The 23,429-nt window shown below is 34.3% G+C and overlaps 1 protein-coding gene across 11 annotated transcripts in view; it reads right to left on the bottom strand.

Moving 5' to 3' along the window:
• The window catches only part of KDM4C (lysine demethylase 4C), a 433,156-nt gene that overhangs the window by 394,865 nt on the left and 14,862 nt on the right, over positions 1-23,429 (bottom strand). For 3 of the 11 annotated variants that reach the window (XM_074282891.1, XM_074282884.1, XM_074282885.1), the window contains exons 2-3: positions 7,365-7,449; positions 6,168-6,413 (exon numbers count right to left, since the gene is read on the bottom strand). The exons of the other annotated variants lie outside the window; for them this stretch is intronic. Coding sequence is in view for 2 of the 3 variants with exons in the window: in XM_074282884.1 (XP_074138985.1) it covers positions 6,168-6,272 (105 nt within the window). In the remaining variant the exon portion in view is untranslated. The remainder of the gene's footprint in view (positions 1-6,167; positions 6,414-7,364; positions 7,450-23,429) is intronic. 11 annotated transcript variants of the gene reach the window in all.

Genomic DNA, 23,429 nt, shown 5'->3' with positions numbered 1-23,429 from the left:
AAAAGTTTGCCTTATGCAACTCCTTTTTGCAGATAAAGAAACTGAAGGCCTCTAAGAAAACAAAATATCTAAATCTGATTTGGGAAGAGATCAATCTCCTTGAAAATGTTTTCCGGTCAACTGATGTCAATTATTTTGTACAAGCTAAAAGTGCAAACAGCATGTCCTCTTCTCAGTAAGTTTAAAATAGTATAAGAGAAAATAAAAACTTGAAGCTGGAACAATTTTTTATAACTTTTCAATCTAAAATTGAAAGTGAAATATGATGTAATTTTCCACTTCAGTAACCCACTCAATGTCATGCTATGTCAACTGTATTTAGAATCTTTCAGTTGATATTTCCTTCCTTTCCATTACAAAACAAAAAATCCCTGAAATATGGTCTTTATTGATCCTACTTTAGTAACATTATGTTCTTTTAAGACCAAATCAAATGAAGGTACTTCAGATAGAATATGCAAATATATTTTAAGAATTCTACCCCAGAGAGTTTGTCTTGGAGTCAGAAAGACCCAGGCTGCAAGTCCCACCTCTGATAGATAATTGGCTTCCTAACATTGAACAAGCCTTTCAATAATCCCAAGAAACTCTTAAAACAACTAAAAATTACAGAGAAGTTAAGGATCTAAATGGGCAGAGAAAATTCTCACCAGGACATTCTTGCACTGATAAAATTACAGGTCCAGTAAAAAGAAAAAATTAAAAGCAAAAACACTCCTAAATAATACTTATGCAATAATCACTTTCTGGGATACAGCATTCTCAAAAAGATTGGAAACGGCTTCTACAATTGATGTTCTCTCCAAATCTTCCCTGCCCTTAAATAGATAACTTCAATTCCCCTCTATTGCCTTCTCTCTATTTTGTGTCTTCCTTCAACAAAGTATATACCCTTTGAGGGAAGGAACTGTCATTTTTTTTTGCTTGTATTTAGATGCCCAGCACAATGGGTGGCACACAGTGAGATCGTAATAAATGATTTGTCTAATTTCCAACCTACATTTTAAAAAGACATATTTCAGAAGTCATATTTTAGAAAGAATACAAATGGTTAGCTATGGAATTTTCTTCTGATAATTTTATTATTTGAGCTATTTCACACATTAGCCTTTGAAATGAATATATATACATTACATAAAACATAAGTATAGAGCATGTTTATTGTTATGAAATAAAGGAACATTTATATTTAAGTATATGTGAATGTAAATGTCGGCATCATATGGTAGAAAAAAACCACTTCAACTTTAGGAAAATTTAAAGCATATCATACTTCAAAATCAATTTGGAAATTGGCAGTGCCTGGACCTAATCTCATCTCAGATACCTCCTACTATGTGGGTATAGGGAAGTAGCTTATTCACTGTGAGCTTCAGCTTCAATTAATTGTAAAATAGGAATCACACCTGTGTGCACACTTTATAGGGTTGTTGAAGTTCAAATTAATCTATAAAGGGTCCCACATTATTTCTAAAGGGCCTCTAAGCTACAAAAGGAAAGAAAAAACATGAAATCAAATAACAAAGCACTTAATTGAATACCAAACCATAATTCAGAGAATATCTATTTCCCATACAAGGAAACATATACAGAACTTTCTTAAGCTGATAGATTGAAAAGTATTCCTCACGCGGACTTTTATGCTGGTGGAGAGAAAGGAAATAATATTCTTGAAGGGTTTTACTCTAGGAGATTCTTCACTCCAGCTCTAGCCTCATTTCCTGCCTTTAAACTCTTCCCCATGTCTGTAGACCAAAAGGATCATAAGAGAGGGAAAAAGACCCAAATGTGCAAAAATGTTTGTAGCAGCTCTTTTCGTAGTGGCAAAGAACTGGAAACTCAATAGGAACCATTGATTTTAGGGAGTCTATCTCTTTGGCAAATTTTACTATGCTATTTACACCTTCAGCTGTTGCTGAATGAAGGAATGAAGATCTAACTCTACTACACTGAACCTCAAGCAAACTATGGTTCCTAGCTTTCAGATACTTTATTTGTACCTTCTGTACTACCCATCATTGATTTCTTCCCCTCCACCGTCACTTTAGATTTTTTTATTAATATTTTATTTTTCACCCCAATTACATGTGAAGATGAGCTCCAAATTTTTCTCCTTTCCTTCCCCTCTCCTTTTCTAAAATGGTAGCCAATGATGTCACAAATGTGCTATCATACAAAAAATAGTTCCATATTAGTCACAGTTGTGAAAGAAACAAACATAAAAAGGGGGGAAAATACAGAAAACAATGAATTAAGTGAAAAAAGCATGCTTTGAACTGCATTCAAAACATCATTCTTTATATGAAGGTGGATAGCATTTTCCTTCTTGTACTTGTCTTGGATCATTGTGGCACTAAGAAGACCTGATTCATTCATTGTTGATCATCATGCAATGTTGCTGATACTACCTACGATTCCCCTGGTGGAATAGATGGATGAGAACAATTTATTTCAATAGCCATAAAATAAAGGCAGCTAAAGCAGGCACCATGGCATGCTTAGAGTTTAGTTGGACATCACAGCATCCCAAGCCATTACCAGGGATCTTGACTTTTGTTCTGCCACTGAACATGGATGACTAGAAGAGAAAGCAAGGCTTATGATTTTATCTACCTCAGCCTCATTTAAATCCAATGTACACATAAATCAAAAGACATCATCCATACTATTTATCCTTTCTACCTATTTCAAAGTCCTATGTAATGAATGGGCAAGTGACAAAACAGCAGAGGTGAATACACTGGGAATGGTCGTCATAACTTTGCACACAAGTGACCTAGGCTATAAGTCATCTTCTCAATGAAAAGTCTGGGATTTGGGAGCAGTTTTCAACTAGATCATACTGCTCACCTCCAAGTCTAGAAAGGTCTAGAAAAAGTGCCCTAAAATTTTCTGTTTACCCAACCGTGTGCTGATAACTACAGCAGGTAGGGATCCCACCCTGTGGTCAAAACACCAAAAAAAAGTACAAAAACTTCTGCAAAGGTGATTCCATTTACCATTGGTACATAGAATATGCGAACACCTGACAACCCAAAATCCAGCAGACCCAAAAAGACAACAACTCTTGCTGTAAGAGAACTCAACTGGCATAGCATCAGATTAGTAGCCCTGAGTGAAATGAAGGCCAGCTTACTTAAGTAAAAGTCTAGAGTGGCTGCAGCAAGGAGAACATCATGAAGCTGATGGAGATTCTTCAATCAAGACTAATCTGTAGTCAACCAGCTTATATGCCTTATAAAAATATGACAGGCTTAGAACAATGTGACTGCCACTTTCAGGGAAATGCTATGCCACCAACTTCAATGTCTATGCTCCCTGATGAAGTCAAAGAATTTTATGAAGATCTGGAGACCCTTATCATCAATATGCCCAAAAAGGACAAGCTGTAATTCTAGGAGACTTTAATAGAAGACTAGGCACAAGAGCTAAAGCCACCAAAACTTCATGGGATGCAAACATTAGCATTTAATAGACATGTTATTGTAAGAAGTGACAGGAGTGATGGAAATGGATATCTTCAACATAGAGAAGAGCTAATCCAATTCCAATTGATCAATGATGGACAGAATTCAGCTACACCCAGTAGCTGGATGTAATGAATATAAACTGTTAGCATTTTTTGTTTTTCTTCCCAGGTTATTTTTATCTTCCGAATCCAATTCTTCCTGTGCAACAACAACAACAACAAAAATTTGATTCTGCACACATATATTGTATCTAGGATATACTATAACATATTTAACATGTATGGGAATGCCTGCCATCTAGGGGAGGGGGTGGAGGGAAGGAGGGGAAAATTCAGAACAGAAGTTAAGTGCAAGGGATAATGTTGTAAAATATTACCTATGCATATGTACTGTCAAAAAATGTTTTAATTATAAAATATTTTTAAAAGTCCAAGAGAGACTTAGGCCTCATGCTGAGTGCAAGCCAAGGGCTAGGGGAAGAGAGCAAAGAGATGATCAGCTCTGGTTACTAGATTGGGCAAAAAAAAAAAAAAAAGTGACAGGAGTAAAAGTGACAAAGGCAATGTGTGCCTGATGTGACTGAACAAACTAAATATTCACCTTCACCAAAAGCAACAGTTCCAAGGCACAAAGGCTTCCAGGAGAACTAATGTCAACAGATTAAAACACATCTCTAATAGGGAAGTTTCCTGCAAACTTTGAGAGTAAAAAACAGTTGGCAATAGTAGAGCAGAAAAGTTTACACTTTCAGAGATTTGGTTTACAGAAATTGCATTTACTCATCTGAGTTAGAAGACTCACAATTATCATGACTGATTTGATGAAAATGATAGGGAAATTCAGAAGTTATTAAACGAAAAATGAGAATTCCACAGGATGCACCAGCAGAATATTTCATCTACTTTAAGAAGGTAGCATTTAATCCCATCAAAAGTAAAGCACAAGCAAAACTTACATTAAGGATTGTTGGCTCTGTAAAAAGGCAAGTGAAATTTAGTTTTATGTTGATGGTATAGCCAAAGAATTTTTATGATGCATTAAAAGCTACACATGGGTTAAAGATCTATGATGCTCTTCAACTCCTCAATGTTAATGGAGCCACATTGATTAGAGACAAAAACATGATTCTAGAGATGGGCTGAACACTGAGACAGTGTTCTCAACAGACCATAATCAATGTTGAAGCCACTGACCATTGCCTCAGGTTGAACTCAACCCCTCCTTAGCTGAAGTTTCATCTGAAGAAGTTTTTATGCCATTAGGCTCCTTTTGTGTGGCAAGGCACCTGGGACTGATTCTATTTCAGATGAGATTATAAAATGGAGGAATCCATTATTCAAACAAAAGCTGAAATTTTCTGCATTATATGACAAGAGGAGATTATGCCCCAAAAGGGCAAAGATGCCTCCATCATCCATCTCTCTAAAAGAAGGGAATGACTATTTATTTAGTGCTATACCAATCAGATTCCCAAGAAACTATTTTAATGACCTAGAAAAAATAACAACAAAATTCATATGGAAGAACAAAAGGTTGAGAATTTCAAGGGAATTAATGGGGAAAAAAAAAATCAAATGGAGGTGGCCTAATTGTACCTGATCTAAAACTATATTATAAAGCAGCAGTCACCAAAATCACTTAGTATTGGCTAAGAAATAGATTAGTTGATCAGTGAAATAGGTTAGGTTCACAGGACAAAATAGTGTACAACTATAGCAATCTAGTGTTTGGCAAACCCAAAGATCCCAATTTTTGAGATAAGAATTCATTATTTGACAAAAACTGCTGGGAAAACTGAAAATTATATGGAAGAAATTAGGCATGTACCCACACTTAACACCATACACCAAGATAAGAGCAAAATGGATTCATGATTTAGGCATAAAGAACAAGATTATAAATAAATTAGAGGAATATAGGATAGTTTACTTCTCAGACTTGTGGAGGAAAGAATTTGTGACCAAAGAACTAGAGATCATTATTGATCAGGAAAATGGAAAATTTTGATTATATCAAATTAAAAGGCCTTTGTACAAACACAACTAATGCAAACAAGATAGAAGGAAGCAACAAACTGGGAAAACATTTTTACGGTTAAAGGTTCTGATAAAGGCCTCATTTCCAAAATATATAGAGAACTGACTCTAATTTATAAGAAATCAAGCCATTCTCCAATTGATAAATGGTCAAAGGATATGAACAATTTTCAGATGAAGAAACTGAAACTATTTCCACTTATATGAAAGTGTGTTCCAAATCACTATTAATCAGAGAAATGCAAATTAAGATAACAATCTGTCAGATTGGCTAAGATAACAGGAAAAAATAACGAATGTTGGAGGGGATATGGGAAAACTGGGACACTGATGCATTGTTGGTGGAGTTGTGAAAGAATCCAACCATTCTGGAGAGCAATTTGGAACTATGCCCAAAAAGTTATCAAACTCTGCATACCCTTTGACCCAGCAGTGCTACTACTGGGCTTATATCCCAAAGAGATACTAAAGGAGGGAAAGGGACCTGTATGTGCCAAATGTTTGTGGCAGCCCTTTTTGTTGTGGCTAGAAACTGGAAAATGAATGGATGTCCATCAATTGGAGAATGGTTGGGTAAATTATGGTATATGAATGTTATGGAATATTATTGCTCTGTAAGAAATGACCAGCAGGATGAATACAGAGGTTTGGAGAAACTTACATGAACTGATGCTGAGTGAAATGAGCAGAACCAGGAGATCACTATATACTTCAACAATGATACTGTATGAAGATGTATTCTGATTGAAGTGGTTATCTTCGACATAAAGATCTAATTCACTTCCAGTTGATCAATGATGGACAGAAACAGCTACATCCAGAGAAGGAGCACTAGGAAATGAGTGTAAACTGCTTGCATTTTTGTTTTTCTTCCCAGGTTATTTTTACCTTCTGAATCCAATTCTTCCTGTGCAAGAAGAGAACTGTTCGGTTCTGCACACATATATTGTATCTAGGATATACTAGAACATAATTAACATGTATAAGACTGCTTGCCATCTAGGGGAGGGGGTAGAGGGAGGAAAGGGAAAAGTCGGAATAGAAGTGAGTGCAAAGGACAATACTGTAAAAAAATTACCCATGTATATGTTCTGTCAATAAAAAGTTATAATAAAAAAAAAAATCTATTAGGAGTTAAGGGGTCTCTCAAGGTGGAAAGCTTGCCAGTGTTTTCCTTAAAAGGCTGAGACTACCTTTAAAAGGTCAGCTATCTGTGGACCAGTGCAGCTTCAAAAGGAGCCAAGGGAATAGTATGGTGTTTGCTGCCTGATAACTCCACAAGAAACACTTATTGGAGCAGAACAGGTCTGTAGGCAAAATTTGTAGATCTGACCAAAGTCACAAAGGCTTCTGAAAAAATGTCAAAATTTAGTTGCCCATAAAAGTTTGTCAGTATTGTATGTCAATTTCACAATGACATCCTTGCCTGGGTTCTGGACAATGGGATGATGCTCTTGAACTTTCCTAATCACCAATGGAGTACAAGACTGTGCTTACTCCTATGCTTTTTAACACTTTCAGCCATGTTGTCAAAGGCCTTTAATGAACATGAATATGGCATCAAGGTCAGCTACCATAAATTCTTCAGCTTGAAAAGGCTGCAAAGCCAAAACTAGAGTGAAGGATATGTTAATGCTTGAATTTTTGTTTGCAGATGATTATGTGCTCAATGCAGTCTCTGAAGCTGAAATGCAACAAAAGTTATGGATCAATTCTCTGCTGCCTGTGCTATTTTAGCCTAATAATTAACACCAAGAAAACACAGGTTCTCTACCAGCCAGCACCACACCATCCATACATGGAATCTTCAGTTATAGCAAATGGAAAAGTTTTGAATATTGTGGACAAGTTCACTTACCTTGGCAGTATACTTTTCAGGAAATGTCCACATTGATAATGAGGTTGACACACACATTGCTAGAGCTACCTCAGTATTTGGGATGCTCCAAAAGAAGTGTGGGAGAGAAGAGCAAATATTAGACTCATTCACTATTATATGTCTGTGCAATCTAGACAGCATACCCATGCTATGCCAGGAAATTAAAAATGCTTCCATTTGAATTGTCATAGGAAAACAGGATAAGATAGCAGACACTGAGGTCCTTTCTCAAATTAAACTGCCAAACTCTACTGAAGAGAGAATGCAACTCCATTGGGCTGGCCACACTGTTCAAATGCCAAATATACTGTTTGCATGCCAAGTGTACACTAGTCAATTTTTTGGATTTTTTTTATTTTATGGAGAACTTACATAAGTGCTCACATGATGGTCAGAAAAAGTAGTTATGAGAACACTTCCAAGGTCCCTTTTAGGAATTTAGAATTGACTGTACAACATGGATGTTACTGGAATAGGACAACCCAACATTACATCTCCTCATCAGAGAAGGTGCTGTGTTCTCTAAGCAAAGCAGAACTGAAATAGTTCATATGAAAATTTGGGGTGGATCCTCCAACTTTGCCTATCTTGCATTTTTTCTGAACTATTTGTGCCCAATCTGCGGCAGAGCATTCCAAACACATATCAGTTTGTTCAGCCAGTCAGACACAGATGAACTTAACTCAATATATTGATGTCATTTTGGTCTTCTTTCAGAACAAGACATTTATATGCCACATATTGTTTAACCATTCTCCGATAGGCAGTCCCTAAATTTCCTATATTTTGCTACCACAAAAAGAGCTGTTATCTTTTTACTCATATAGGTCCTTTCCCTTTTTTTATGATCTCTTTGAGATACATACTGAATAGTAGTAACTTGATCAAGAGGCATGTATGAACAGTTTAGTTGTCCTTTAGGCATAATTCCAATTTGCTCTCCAGAATGACTGGATCAGCTCACAACTTGACCAACAATGCATTAATGTGCCAATTTACCCATATCCTCTCCAACATTTAAGATTTTTTTTTTCGTCATATTAGCCAAGGCAATACACCTCAATTACTTTAATTTGCATTTCTCTAATAAAACAGAGTACTTCTTCATATGCCTTCACATAGCTTTCATTTCTTCATCTGAAAGCTGTCCGTTTCTATATTTGACCATTTATCAATTGGGGGATAGCTTGTAGTCTTACAAATTTGTCTAAATTCTTTATATATTTAAGAAATGAGGATGACTCTATTTGCTTCCTTTTTATGGGAGACTTCATTCTATTCACATTCAGTTATGATCACTGTGCATTTCCCTCCATTCTATTTTTCCTGCTTGTCCTCTCTTTTTACCCTTTCTCTGAACAGTGTTTTCAGTCTCCACCTCCTTTTATTTTCTCCCTTCCTACTTTATCAAATAAGATAGATTTCTATATTTAACTGTGTATTATTATTCCCTCTTTGAGCCAATAGTGATGAGAGTAAGTCACCTATCTTCCCATCTTTACCTCCAATATGATAGTTTTTTTCATTTCTCACCCTGTGAAATAATTTACACCATTCTATTTCTCCCTTTTCTTCTGCACTCAGTATACTCCTCTCTTTTTCCCTAAAATTCACCCATATCTTCTGTAAATATATATATTCTTGCTAGTTCTTCAGCTCTATTGAATTTCTTATGTTTTCTTTTCCCTTTTGATCTTTTTAGGTTACTCTTGGATATTGATATTAATGATCAAATTTTTTGTTCAATTCTGGTCTCTTCCTTATGAAGCTTGAAATTCTTCTATTTCTCTGAATGCTCATTTTTTTCTCTAAGTATTATGCTTAATTTCACTGAGTAGGTGATTTCTGGTTGTAGTCCTAGCTTCATCTTCCAGATTAATCATGTTCCATGATCTCCAATTTTTAAATATTACAAGTGCTACTTCCTATGTAACACGGATTATGGGTTCCCAATATTTGATTTTTTTCTTTCTGACCACTTGAAGCCATTTTTCCTTGGTCTGACATTCTGAAATTTGGCTATTATGTTCCTTGAAGTTTTTATTTGGGGATCTTTCCTGAGACAATCAATGGATTCTTTCAATGCTTATTTTGCTCTCTGGTTCCAGAACATTATGGCCCTGGGTAATTTTTTTAAAGATTTTATTCAGGTCCTCCTTTTGATTATAGCTTTCAGGTAGTCCAATAATTCTGACATTATCTCTCCTGGATCTATTTTCCAGGTCAGCTGTTTTTCCAATGAGGTACTTTACATTTTCTTCTATTTTTTCATTTGTTTTAATTTGTTTCATTTTTGATGTCTCAAAATATCATTAGCTTCCACTTACACAATTTAACAATTTTAAACAGTTGTTTTCCGGGGCAGCTAGGTGGCACAGTGGATAGAGCACCAGCCCTGAATTCAGGAGGACCCGAGTTCAAATCTGGTCTCAGACACTTAACACTTCCTAGCTGAGTGACTCTGGGCAAGTCACTTAACCACAGCCTCAAAAAAAAAAAAAAAAAAAAAAGAGTTGTTTTCCAAACTAGCTTTTGTACTTTTTTCTTCTATGGGAGATTTCTTTTCTTTCACAACATATTTTTAATAGAAATATTTTGCATAACTTCACACATAATTTCTTTAATAGGAGCTGGGGCTGATGATAAGGGAGTGAGTCTGGAACCCAAAAGTTTAAAAAAAAAAAAGTTTTTAAAAATTATTTAAAATGTAAATAGGGAAATACTAAATAAATATGACCCAATTTTTCTTCTATCTCTCTTACATGATTTTTTAGCTTCCTTTTAAGCTCTTCTGTGAGTTCTTTCCTCTTTAAGGTTTAGGAACATTTCCTCTTTTTTGGGGGGACTTTGCCTATTGGTGTTTTGACATTATTGTCCTCTTCATCTTTCTTTTTTTTTGTTTGAGGCTGGGGTTAAGTGACTTGCCCAGGGTCACACAGCTAGGAAGCGCTAAGTGACTGAGACCAGATTTGAACTCGGGTCCTCCTGAATTCAGGGCTGGTGCTCTATCCACTGTGCCACCTAGCTGCCCCGCTCTTCATCTTTCTTGTCAGAATAATAACTTCCTATGGTCAGATTCTTTTTTGTTGTTTTTTATTCATCTTTTTTGGCCTTTTAACTTTCTTTTAAACTTGAGCTCTACTCCTAGGATGGAAGGGACCCTGTCTGGCTTCTTGTGCCACAAGTTGAGAGACCTAACTGTTCATGTGGTGCTGCACTGATATTGCCCAGAAGCCTACAAGAGCCCCTCATATCTCATACTGCACAGCTGTCAATTTGTCTTGAAGTCATGTTTACCTCAGTCTTCCTGGCTGCCACCCAAAAAAGCTTGGTTAATTATCTGCTTCCAGGAAGATCTCTGCTAGTTTGATATTTTCTAATTATATTACTAAGTGACTATTTAATGGTCTTTTAGATTCAAGTCAATTGAACTTTCTCAAATATGTAGACCAGAGATTATAAAAAAGAATCACAGGCCTCAGATGTCATTACACTCAGACTTCTTACACAAGAGTAGATTCATTGATCATAATTGTAAAAATCTATGATTCATAAACTCCACTAGCTCAAAAAAACTTTCTCAGTAATTGAACATGTTCAACATATGTTGAACTGCTTGTGGTCTAGGAGGGCGGGGTAAAGAAAAGGGAGGGAGAAAGAATTGGGGGTGGGGTTTTACAAGGATGAACATTGAGGGCTCTCTTTGCATGTATTTTGAAAGTGACAAACTATTATTAAAAAGAAAAAAAAAGGAGGCAACTGGATGGCACAGTGGATAGAGCACCGGGCAGACTTGAGTTCAATTCTGACCTCAGACACTGAACACTTCCTAGCTGTGTGACCCTGGGCAAGTCACTTAACCCCAATTGCTTCAGGAAAAAAAAACACAAACAAAAAAACATCACCCAACACAACAAAAAAGCTGTTTTAGGCAGATGCTATAAAATACTTTCTACCCACTTTCCAGAAAGAGCCTTCACAGTCTTAACTGGCCTATGAATTAATTAATGACCTTTCTGGTTTCCTATCTCAGGAACAACAAAATGCCTCTACCTGCATTTTTGAAGGTACACATACTACTAAATATCTTTCATAGTTCCTTTTGATTCCCATCATGGAAGTAGATTAGTTGAAGGGAATGGCATAAGCACAGAATGTCCTGCAGACAACCCAGCTTTTACATACACAAAGGCCTTGTCCCTTTTATATAGTGTTTTGCAAATCATAAAGCCCATGCAAACTATTTTTATCTTATTTTCATCTTTTTCAATGGCATTCAGGTATAAACAGTACTACTACAAGTCACTATCCTATTTTTTTATATTTACTACTCTATGGATTATTTTGCAAAGATTTTTTGATAAAACTTCCCTTTTCTTAATTGAACAAAGGTATTAGGAAGAAAACTCATTCTTCAGGCTCACTGAAAACACTTAATTCTATTTCTACATGATTGTGGCTATTATAGTCACAAATCCTTAAGACCTCAAACCCAAAATTCTCCATAGTTTTAAAAACTTTCTATTCACACCCCTTAAGTATTCAGTAATGGTCATAGCTATGTAAAATATTGTTCTTAAGCTCCTACAGATTGTTATACACAGTTTTGCTGTGCAATTGTTTGTCTTGTCTGACTCTTTGTGAACCCCTTTTGAAAATTTTGGCATAAGATTATAGAGTAATTTGCCATTTCCTTCAACAGTTCATTTCACAGATGAAGAAACAGAAGCAAAATGACTACTTGCCCAGGGTCACACAGGTAGTGCTGGTGTCTGAAGTCACATTTGAACTCAGGAAGATACCAAGCCTGGCACTCCATCCACTCCACCAAAATGCTAGGCTATGATAGTACTCAGGTTCCAGAACTATGTTAATTATTTAATTTGCCCTCTGAGTTCAATTTTAAAACAATCTCTGCATTTCCTCAGAGTACATTATGAGTTACACTTCTATCATATCAAATTCTATCAAATCAAATCCAAACTTTTATCCTCAAGAAAAAATCCTGAGAGAAAACAGCTTTTAAATGTATTTGTTATTAAAATAAAACCATATAAAACCAACTATCATGAGAAAACATTCCCTGCAAATCCCTGTAAAGCAGGGATTCTCAGTTATCTAAAGGAAGTTTAGAGTAACAAGTTAGACTTATAAAATTATGGGGGGGTTTTGGTAACAAAATAGTTTATACATAGTTAAAATATATAAAATAAAATATATATATATATTACAATACAATAAGGTAATGAGTACTTAACAGAAATAAATTATCTCCCTAATTGTTGACAAACCATTAAACATTATACATTATTTTATTATATTTTATTATTAAACATTTCTAAAAATTAAACATTAAAAGGACAAAGTACTTTTCCCTGATATCAATATTCACAGGCTAAGAATTTGAGTTGAAAGGAGCCCTAGTCACCTTCATCTAACAGATGAGAAAAACTGATGTTTGGGGATTTTAAACTTGTCAAAGATCACACAAGTAGATAATGAGTAGAAAAAGGATTGAAACTCAGATCCCTCAGAAACCAAATCCAATATTCTTTCAATCTTATACCTTCTGTTCCAAGATGATTTTTCCTTCCCACATTATTTCATAGTTGTTATTAAGTTATTAAAGTTCATCTATTTATAAGTCCATCTGACAAATCTAAAACATTTTAATAACTATCCAATTATAATTTTAACTAAAGGTAAAATATCTAATTCAAATGCTGCATCTCACCATAAACACTACTTTTAAAAAAGCCAGAAAACAGCATTTTGCTTATAACAACGCAACATTCAACAACCTCAATTAATAATTTTTAAAATTTTATTCCATCTTATATATGAAAAAATGAGCTAAAATGATTTCATCTTGTATTTGTACAAATCTGTCAGCAATACCACAAGTGCTACATAGACATAGCATTGAGTTTTAAGTTATCATAATTTAATATTCATTAAAATACTAATTATTTTGCCACTGATTTTATTAAAGAATCTTGATGTTCTATTATATTAGTAAAAATACTGTGAAATAGTTTCATCCAACCTTTATGTGACCCTGTAAGATTCCCATCCTTTAATCATTTCCCTCAAAGACATGATTATAAATGTTTCTTAGATTCTTAAAGGGGACTTAAATTCAAGGAAGATTGAATTCCAACTATGCTATTTTACTACTTCTATGACCTTAGATGATTATATGACCTCCTCCATTCACAGAATGAGGGAAAAGTTGTACTTTATGATTTCTAAGACCTCTTATATCTCTAAATCTAGGAAGTTATCTTTGCCTGCAAATTAAAAGATAAAAACTTATCTGCCCCTGCTACTTATGAACCACACTAAATTTATTGTCAACATGATAACATTTGAGTAAATATTCTATTCCAACTTGGAAATTGAAGGACAACATTAAATAACTTATTTAATAACCACAGCAAATCTGTCCCTTTTTGGATCACTGCCTTGCCATGGCAGATGGGAATGGATAAATTTAATCCAAGCTATTTTATATACTACTATACTACTTTGAAAAAAATGGATTACCCCTCAGAGCCAATAAAAGGGTGAGAAAAGCACCACTAGGATCTAATCTCAAAAATGACAATAGTATATGTTCAAATCCAAGGCAAAATGTTCAACATCACACAGTAAAAATCTGTACTCCAACCACTGATGTCAAGGAGACCAAAGTTAATCAGTTCTATGAAGACTTATATCATCTAGAAATAACACTAAAAAAAAAAAAAAAAAAAAAAAAAAAAAAAGGTGTCATTCATCATAGGGACTAGAATGCTAAAGTAGGAAATCAAAAGATAACTGGAATTAATAGGCAAGTTTGGCTTTGGAGTACAAAATGAAGCAGGACAAAGACTAAAGAGTTTTATCAAGATAACTCAAAGGTCATAGCAAATGCTCTTTTTCAACAACACAAAAAGCAACTCAATACATAGACATTACTGATAATCAATAATGAAATCAGATAAGATTATATACTTAACAGCCAAAAGTGGAGAAGCCCTATACAGTCAAACAAGACAGAGTTGACTACATCTCAAATCTTAAGCTTCTACTGCAAAAGAAGAGGTGTCAAGAATATACAGAACTATACCAGAAAGACCTTAATATTAGTGATAACTGATATCCAAGATGATATAGTTATTGATTTACAGCCAGACATCCTGGAGAATGAAGTCAAATAGGTCTTAGGAAGTACTGTTAACAATAAGACTAGTGGAGAGATAACAGAATACCAGATGAGTTATTTAAAATTCCTAAACCTGCTACATTTAATCTGCCAGCAAATTTGGAAAACTCAATAATATTCACTGGATTGGAAAAGATCCATTTATGTCCCAATCATAAAGAAGGAAAATGCCAAGGCATGTTCAAATTACTTTTAAAAAAGAAAAAAGTACACTCAATTCTAAAATAAGCAGTTATGCTTAAGACTGTACAACAAATCAGTCTGCAGCACTATGTCAACCAAGAATTACCAGAAGAGTTGGCTGGTGTTAGAAGAGACAGAGGAACTACAGACCAAATTATAAACATTCATTGGATTATGGAAGAAAGCAATAGTTCCAGAAAAAATCCTACTTGTACTTCATTAACTACACTAAAGCTTTTGACTGTGGATCACAACAAAATGTGGAAAGGGGTACCAAGATCATCTAACTTTATGCAGGTCAAGAACCAACAGTTAGAACCAAACATGAAACCAATGATTGGAAAAGGAAAATGACAAGGCTATAGATTGTACTCTGCACTTGGTAATCATGGAAAACGCTAGGCTGGGTGAATCATAAGCCAGAAATAAAGTTGCTAGGAGAAACAACAATCTCATTTTTGTAGATGATACCACTCTTATGGCAGCAAATAAAGAATTAAGAAACCTCTCAACAAAGATGAAAGAGAAAAATATAAAATATTTAACACTAAATCTGTAAATTTTAATTAAAACTCAGTTTTTTCATTTGCTAATTAAACACAGGATTTCTGCCTTCCTCCACTGCTATATAGATAGTACATTTAGCATTTCCTTCTATTATATATAAACTTTCCAGTTTACAAAAACATATTGGGAATTGTGGGGGTATCCTATATGTTAACCTGACAACCAAAAAAAAGAAATAAAGTAACTAAATGACAAAGGATCTTTTTTAAGTTACCAGAATATTTTTTTTGTATAAATATTTTTTTGCTTTCACTACATTTCATCATACTTAAAATTCACTCATTTCCACTCCTTTACTCAACTCTAGCTCTAGATCTTATTACTTTTCATATCACTGACAAAAATTAAATTTAAAATACTTACTGAAAGGAGGGGAAAAATTGAAACAGAAGTTTTTGCAAGAGTCAATGTTTATAAAAATTACTCATGCATGTTTTGTATATAAAAAGCTATAATAAAAAAGTAAAAATAAAAAAAATAAAAAAACCCTAAATTTTTAAAAGTGGAAAAAATACTATTATTGCACATACTTTTCAATTTCTGCTTTTAAAGCAACTGACTATATTTTATTGGGAAAATCATAGTGTTTAAAAAAATGCAACACATTTCTTCAAATTGGAAATGAGGGGGGGGGGTAGGATTCTAGGAAGATGGCAGGATAGGTCAGTAAATTTCAAGCTCTCCAGATATTCCCCACAAACAGAACAAATTTGCATTTCTAGCTCTGGAGAAACACCAAGTGGTAACCCTGGGGGTTGGCTGGGTGTGGCTAGAGTACCAACAGACTGTGTGCAGAGTTGGAGGTCTGAGTTCAATGAAGCTCAGCTGACTACTCATACCAGGCTCAGCTGTCCTGCAGAGACATAGCCCTAAGTGCATGCAGCAGAAGTAGTGCAGCACGGGCACTGCTTGCTGCAGACTTTTCCAGATGAGTGGAGCTCGGGTATGGGGTTCCTGGTCAGAAGGGAGAGCTGAAGTGAAGCAAGAGGCACAATCCACTCATTGCAGGATTAGAGGTGCTCGCACTAATGTTTTTCATTAAAAAAAAATAATAATAATAATGAACTGGCAAAGAACTCAATCACAGTAACTTACTATGGGAATAGAGAAGACTAGGATGCAACTTCAGAAGAGGACACTGAAGTAAAACAAAAAAAAATGCTTCTATCCCAAACAGCAACTGTTACTCAACAGTAATTGGCTCCCTACTGAGAGAATTTATAAAAGAACTCAAAAAAGAATTTAAAAATCAAATGAGAAACACTGAGGAAAAAACTAAAAACAAATAAAAACCATCCAAGAAAAATAAGATTATGAAAAAAAGGTTATCCAAATAGAAAAGGAAATTCAGAATCTTAAAAACAAAAATTACTCTTGAAAATTAGAATTGGGCAAAGTCAGTGAAGCTATAAGATCAAGAAATAACAAAATAGAACACAATGAAAAAAAAGAACAGAATGTGAAACATTTTTATAATAAAAACAACAGATCTGGAAAATAGCCCAAAAAGAAAAATTATAGGGATAATTGGACTAATACAAAACTGACCAAAAAATAATCTTGATATAATGCAAGAAACTTTCAAGAAAACTGTCCTGGAGTGAAAGAATAGGAGGAAAAAGTAGAAACAGGAAAAAAAAAAATCCACTAATCACCACTTCAAACAGATCTTTGTGGAAAATATACAGAAATATTATTGACCAATTTCAAAAACCCAGGTCACAAAGAAAATTTTACAAGAAATAAGAAAAAAAATTCAAATATGCTACAAATATAATTGCATAGGACTCAGCAGCACCCAGAATAAAAGAATGCAGGACCTGGAATGATGTATATGGGCGATCAAAAGAACTAGGCCTTTGGCCAACAATATCACATTCAGCAAAATTATTCATAATATTAAATGAGAAAAAAATGAATATTCAATTGACTTTAAGATTTTCTGAACTTTCTATCAACCAAACCCAAACTTAATATTTAACATATAAGAACCAATATCAAAAGATCAATTTCAAGGAATGCAACATGAACAAATAGTCTACAGTTGGTTTTTGTTTTTTTCATATGGGAAACATATACCCATATATGTAAGACTGACATCAACAATAGGGTAACTCAAAAGAAAGATTGGGTAGAGTTAAGGTAAAACTATTCATTATGTTATACAAATAAGGTGCAGAGGAAGAATAAACAAGCATTAGAGAATGGAGGAGGACTCATTCTGAAAACCTACTCACTTCAGGAATGGGCTAAATAGGAAATACTACTATTAATCATGAAGGATATAGCACCCTCCAAAATCTATAAAGAAATAAGGGGGGAAGAGATGGGCAAATGGAGAACAAAAAGGTGAGGGAAGAAGACAAAGGAGAGATCCATGTGTGGGAAGAGGTCAAGTAACAATAAAGCTTTAAGGAGCAGATTAAAGCAGTGTCAAGAAGGAATAGGAAAGATGTGAGTGTATAGGAGAGGGGGGAGAAAGTCTATGTATATATCTACATGAGCATACATAAAATATCTTTTCTTAACTATAGCTTGCTTAGGGGTGGGTTAAGATGAAAAAGAGAGAACAAATAAAGAAAAAAGATGCATAACAGAGAACAAAAGAACAATTAACAAGGAAGAAAAGATGGATATTCATGAATATAGTTTCTTCTACTTATATGCTTTCTTATATGGGTAATTTGTTATTATATATTTTCAATCTTCCCTCATGTTCTGCTGGGCACATGACAATGTTCTTTTGTTTTAGTATTCCTTTTCTGTTTTTCTCTTTTCTTTTACAGGTTTTTTAAATAAAATTTAAACAAAAACTCATTTTTCTTAAAATGGTCATTTACACACATAAAGATTTGAGAAAGTATATGTGTATGTATGTTAAACAAATCTAATTATAAGAAACCTTCAATACTTTAGAATATTTGTGATTTCACAAGTGTAAATGCAATTTGGAGAAATAAACATCTGGGTTCAGAGCCCCTTAAAATATTAGCTACATATTCATGAACAAATAAGTCACTTAAGCTCTCTGAACATCAGTTTTTACAAGAGTAAACTGGAAATAATCATAATGATGGTTATATGATTCCATTAGAATGTAAACTTCTTAAGAGCAATTAATGTCCTTAATTTTCTTATCATTTAGTATAGTGTTTTATTTTAACACATAGCAAAAAGCTTAATAATTCTTATTCATTCAGGTATACATAAGCATATCCAGAATAAAAATGTAAAGAAAATAAATACAAATAAATGCAAGAATGTCAATAGCAGATAGAGGTAAAAGGAGAAAACTAGAAGTAAAGCAAATCCAGAAATCCTTCCTACAGAAAGTAGAATTTGAGTTGCTTCTTAAGGAGAGGAATTCTATGACTGAAAAGTGAGGAAGGTATACATTTTATGCATAAAGGAGAGCCAACTAAAAGCATAGGGATAAGAGGAAATCCAGCACAATGGACATAGAATATTTGGCTAAACTGAACCTTCTTAACATCACAATTCAAGATGAACCTCTAGGGCATGGGTTCTTTATACACAATCCATCAACAAATTTTTTTTTCTAAAATACTATAGTAACTGTATTTCAATACATTTGGTTTTCTTTCAGGTCCCATGTGTTATATCTTATGTACGGATCCATAAGCCTCTCAGACTACCAAATGAGCCAGCAAACAAAACAAAACAAAACAAAATTAAGAACCCCTGTAACAGGCAGTTTCCAAAGGAAGAAATGAAAGCTATAAATAATTATAAGGGAAAAAAACAAAAAGCTCTAAATCATTAATAATTAGAGAAAAGCAAATTTAAATAACTCCAAGGTACCATTACCTCAAACTCATCCAATTAGCTCACATGGCAGAAAAGGAAAATGACAAAGTTGGAGATGTGGAAAAATAAGAATACTAATATACTGTTGGTGGAACTTAGACTCAACAAGTTAAGGTTCATGAATGTAATAGAATACTAGAGTACTCAAAGATATTGATGAAGGGGAAAGTTTCAGAAAAACATGAGAATCCTTATATGAACTGAAAGAGAACAATCTAGATAGTAATCTACATCAATCAATTGTGGTGATTAATCAATTGTGAATACAATTACCAACTGTAGTAGTCAATTCAATGATCTACTACAACTCCAAAGGGCTCAAGACATAAAATGCTATCTACTTCCAAATAGAGAACTGATGAACTGAAGCATTTTTTTTTTTCAGAATATAAATAACGTGAAAATGTTTTGCATGACTTAGGTAAGGGGCATTATATTTCTTGCCTTCTCAATAGTTGAGAGGGAATGAAGGGAAGGAATTTGGAACTCAAGATAAAAATTAAGACTTAAGTGACTTGCCCAAGGTCACACAGCTAGGAAGTGTTAAGTGTCTGAGGCTACATTTGAACTCGGGTCCTCCTGAATTCAGGGCTGGTGCTCTATCCATTACACCACCTAGCTGCCCCCTAAATTAAGGTTTTTTTTTTAAAAGAAGAATCATTGTTTTAGAGTAAGAGTGACACTAAAGAAAAAGAAGGGAGAAAAGCAGCTTGTCTAGATGAAGTACAAATAGCACATCTGTACTGAAAACAAAACTTTGAGGATATATAACCATCAATTTTCAAGATAACTAAAGAAATAGAAATATACAGATATTCAGAAAAGAATCTCATATCTTATAATTACTGACTTCATAACATTTGTACAAGATTAATCACAATACACACAAAGAGAATTGAGGTATCAGAAGAGATCATGCAGATTTTCTAAAGCAATATTCCACAGTAGACTCACATTTACCACTACACAATTGTCTGAAAAATGTAGAGAATACAAGATTGAACTGTAGTTAAAGAGTTCACTATGAAAGAAAAATTTTATTTCATAGAGCAAATCCATCAACAAGGTGTTTTCTATGCTTATGTAAAAATGGGTCTAACATTACTCTCAGATGAGGTAAAATGCATTATTCATAACATCACCATCATCATAACTAACATTTATATAGCACTTACCATGTGCTAGGCACTGTACTAAGTACTTTACAATATAAACATGAAAACAATACAACACTGTTATAGGATACTTCTAGGTCATATAACCAGCAAAATGGAAAACTAGTCATTTTCTCATTCTCACAACTTATGACATCTCTCCAAAATAAAAATTATGCACCATAAAGATTCAGCTTTCTCATTATTTAGGCCACTAAGAACAGAGAAGGCAAGAACTAACCTAGTTCTGGCTCAGGAAACATCCCCTGCAAGCTACAGAAAGAGAAAGTAAAGTCATTAAGAAGACATAAAACTAACCTAACCTTGTTTGCTAAGAGACTGTATCCCTATTGAGAGAAATAGCTTTTTCCTTATATTAATAACCAATTATTGAATTAAGATTTCTATTTCCTCATTCCTTGTAGGCTATTCAGTCAGCCTTTGAAGGGCAGAGCTGATTAAAAAAAAAAAAAAAAAAAAAAAAAAGATTAAATCTTTATTGAATAGAGCAGCCCCCTGGGAAAACTTAGATCTGATCAAAATATAAAGAGATTTTAGTACAGTAAAATCTAGCCCATTGTTTTTAATTGGCCTTCTTTTATCTCGACTGCCCTAGTCTAGGTAGTCAGAATATCGTATAAGTCAATTTGTCCAAGACTATGAGATTAAGTCTCCTAGACTCTTCATCAGAATAAACTCATTATTATATTCACTCTCATTACTTGTTAACCAGGGTTGATTTCTATCCCCAGGAACACCCAATCCCACTCTTCCAAGAGTCTGAGAGTTACCAGTAAAGGTCTTTGGCATTCAAGAGTGCCACTCTTTATTTGCTATTTTAGTTTTTTTGCAAACAGTATTTTATTATTTCTCAGGCCATCACCAGTGGTCTTGACTTATGTCTCCACACTGGTCTTAGATAACTCTGGAAAAGAGAATGGGGATGATGATTTTGAGCAACTGGACCTCACTTAAATCAAATTCACTCACATTCTCACATACAGCCAAACCATCACCTTCAATATTATTCTCTTCACAAAGAATGATCACCCTGACAATTCTCAAATCTACTTCCCCTAACCTCTCTGTTAACCTCCAGCAATCTTTCAGACATCTTTGAACTGGATGTCTAGTAGATATCTTAAATAGTTATCTTAAACTAAATGTGTCCAAAAACAGAACTTATTTCCCCCCTAAACCATCTCCTCCCTCACTTCACTTTATTACTATACAGAAAAATATCATTCCCCCAGTTAACTAATCCCTATTATATAGCAGATGCTAAATATGTAAAGAAAAAAAACCTGAAAGACTTAACTCTGATCAAAAGCAATGATCAACTATGTCTCCAAAACTATTATTGGTCCTTCTTTCTGTAAGAGAACCAAATGACATCAGGAAGAGGATGTCTTGACTAGAGAGTGAACTGGATTTAAGTGAGGCACAGCAGTATAAGATCACCAATCTCATTCTCTGCTCCAGAATTATCTAAATCCAATAGCAAAATCTAAGATAAATCAAGAACATAGGAGATGGTCTGGCATACTAAGGGTGACCTTGGCCTTTTTAAATTAAGGTCTTTCCCAAGCCTCAGTTAATCAGAAGTAAATCCTTTTAATGATTAAGGGCTTAGTAAGAACTAAGATAAATGAGGGCCTTATTTGGCATCACAAATCTGGGAGGTACTCAAAAAGTTCAGAAGAAAAAACAATTCCTTTAATACTCAGTCTCCACCTTCAAAATCTAAACAATGAGCCATAGGAGTTTTAGAACTAAATTTCTTCCTAAAATCTGGAGCTATTCTTTTTTTTTTTTTTTTAAACATGTTATTAACAAAGGGCATTCAGAGAACTGATAGACTCAAAGTGCAGAACCAAACATTTTTTGGATGCAACTATTTGTGAATAAATTTTGCTAGATTATGTGTTTGTTTTGAGCAGTGTAACAGTAGAGGGCAGCCAGGTGGCAATTTATGGTTGTAGAGTTCCTAGAGCAAGGATTCTTAAAACTTTTTCCACTCACAAACCCTTTTTGTCCAGAAATTTTTACCTGACTCTGGATATAGCAATATAAAATAGATATGAAAATGAAACATTTACTGTTAATAAATCATTTCATAACCCCCCCATTCAGTTATGAGACCTCCATATAGGGTCAAGAACCACTATTCAAAAAGCTGGGGCCTCGAACACTGAGAGATTAACTGACTTGCCCATGGTGATAAAAAAAATCTTTTTGTGTCAGAGGTAAGACTTGGATAGTTTCAATACACCAATAAAAACAATAAGACTGAAGGAAGAAACATAGACAAAACAAGGATATGTGATGATTTAATTGAAGAAAAAGAGACTTTTAAAATTCGATGAAGCAAATAACTTTAGTAAGATATAAAATGTTATTATTGTTACTTGTTACTTGAAAGGAACCAAGATACCAGGGAACTGATGCCATGAAACTCATGTGAATTGGATTTAAGAGAGGGCTGTGCAAGGTCACCAGCCTCATATTCCCCTCCAGAGTCATGTGGGTCCAGTGGCAAGATATAGATCAAGACAACTGGAGATTGGTCCTAAATTATATGGGAGACCTAAGCCTTTTTAAGCTAAGGTCTTCCACAAGTCACAGTCTGAAGGAAGCCATACCCATTCAGTGATTAAGGTTAGATAGCCATTGAAGGCAAAGAATCTCCCCTAAGCCTTTCTGCATATCACCAATAACACCCACCACACACAAGCAAAAATATTTCCTTTTAAAAATATATGAAAACTGTATAAAATTACTGAAAATCTACCTACCAAGAGACACAAGAATTACGTGGATTCAACTACAATTCACTTTCTACAAAAACTCATTTGAAAATAACTGGAAAGTGATATTGTTTAAGCCAAGCTAATAAAATAAACACAACAATATTACCTAAATTAACTTATCTGATGCCACACCAACAGAAAAGATGAAGTCCTAGGTAGCTAGGTAGAAGCTAGGTAGAGAAAGCTAGCAGCACAGATAGGATTATAAATATTCCCTGGGGCAAGCAGGAAGGGCACAAGTGGGAACCCTTCAATTTAAGTGAGTCTTTTGTTCTTAAGTAGGCTTTTTGTTCAA

This window comes from Sminthopsis crassicaudata, chromosome 1, assembly GCF_048593235.1.
Source record: "Sminthopsis crassicaudata isolate SCR6 chromosome 1, ASM4859323v1, whole genome shotgun sequence".
In the NCBI taxonomy this organism is placed as follows: Eukaryota; Metazoa; Chordata; class Mammalia; order Dasyuromorphia; family Dasyuridae; genus Sminthopsis; species Sminthopsis crassicaudata.
The sequence above is the reverse complement of the archived record's forward strand: the minus strand, read 5'-3'. Positions and strand labels throughout refer to the sequence as shown.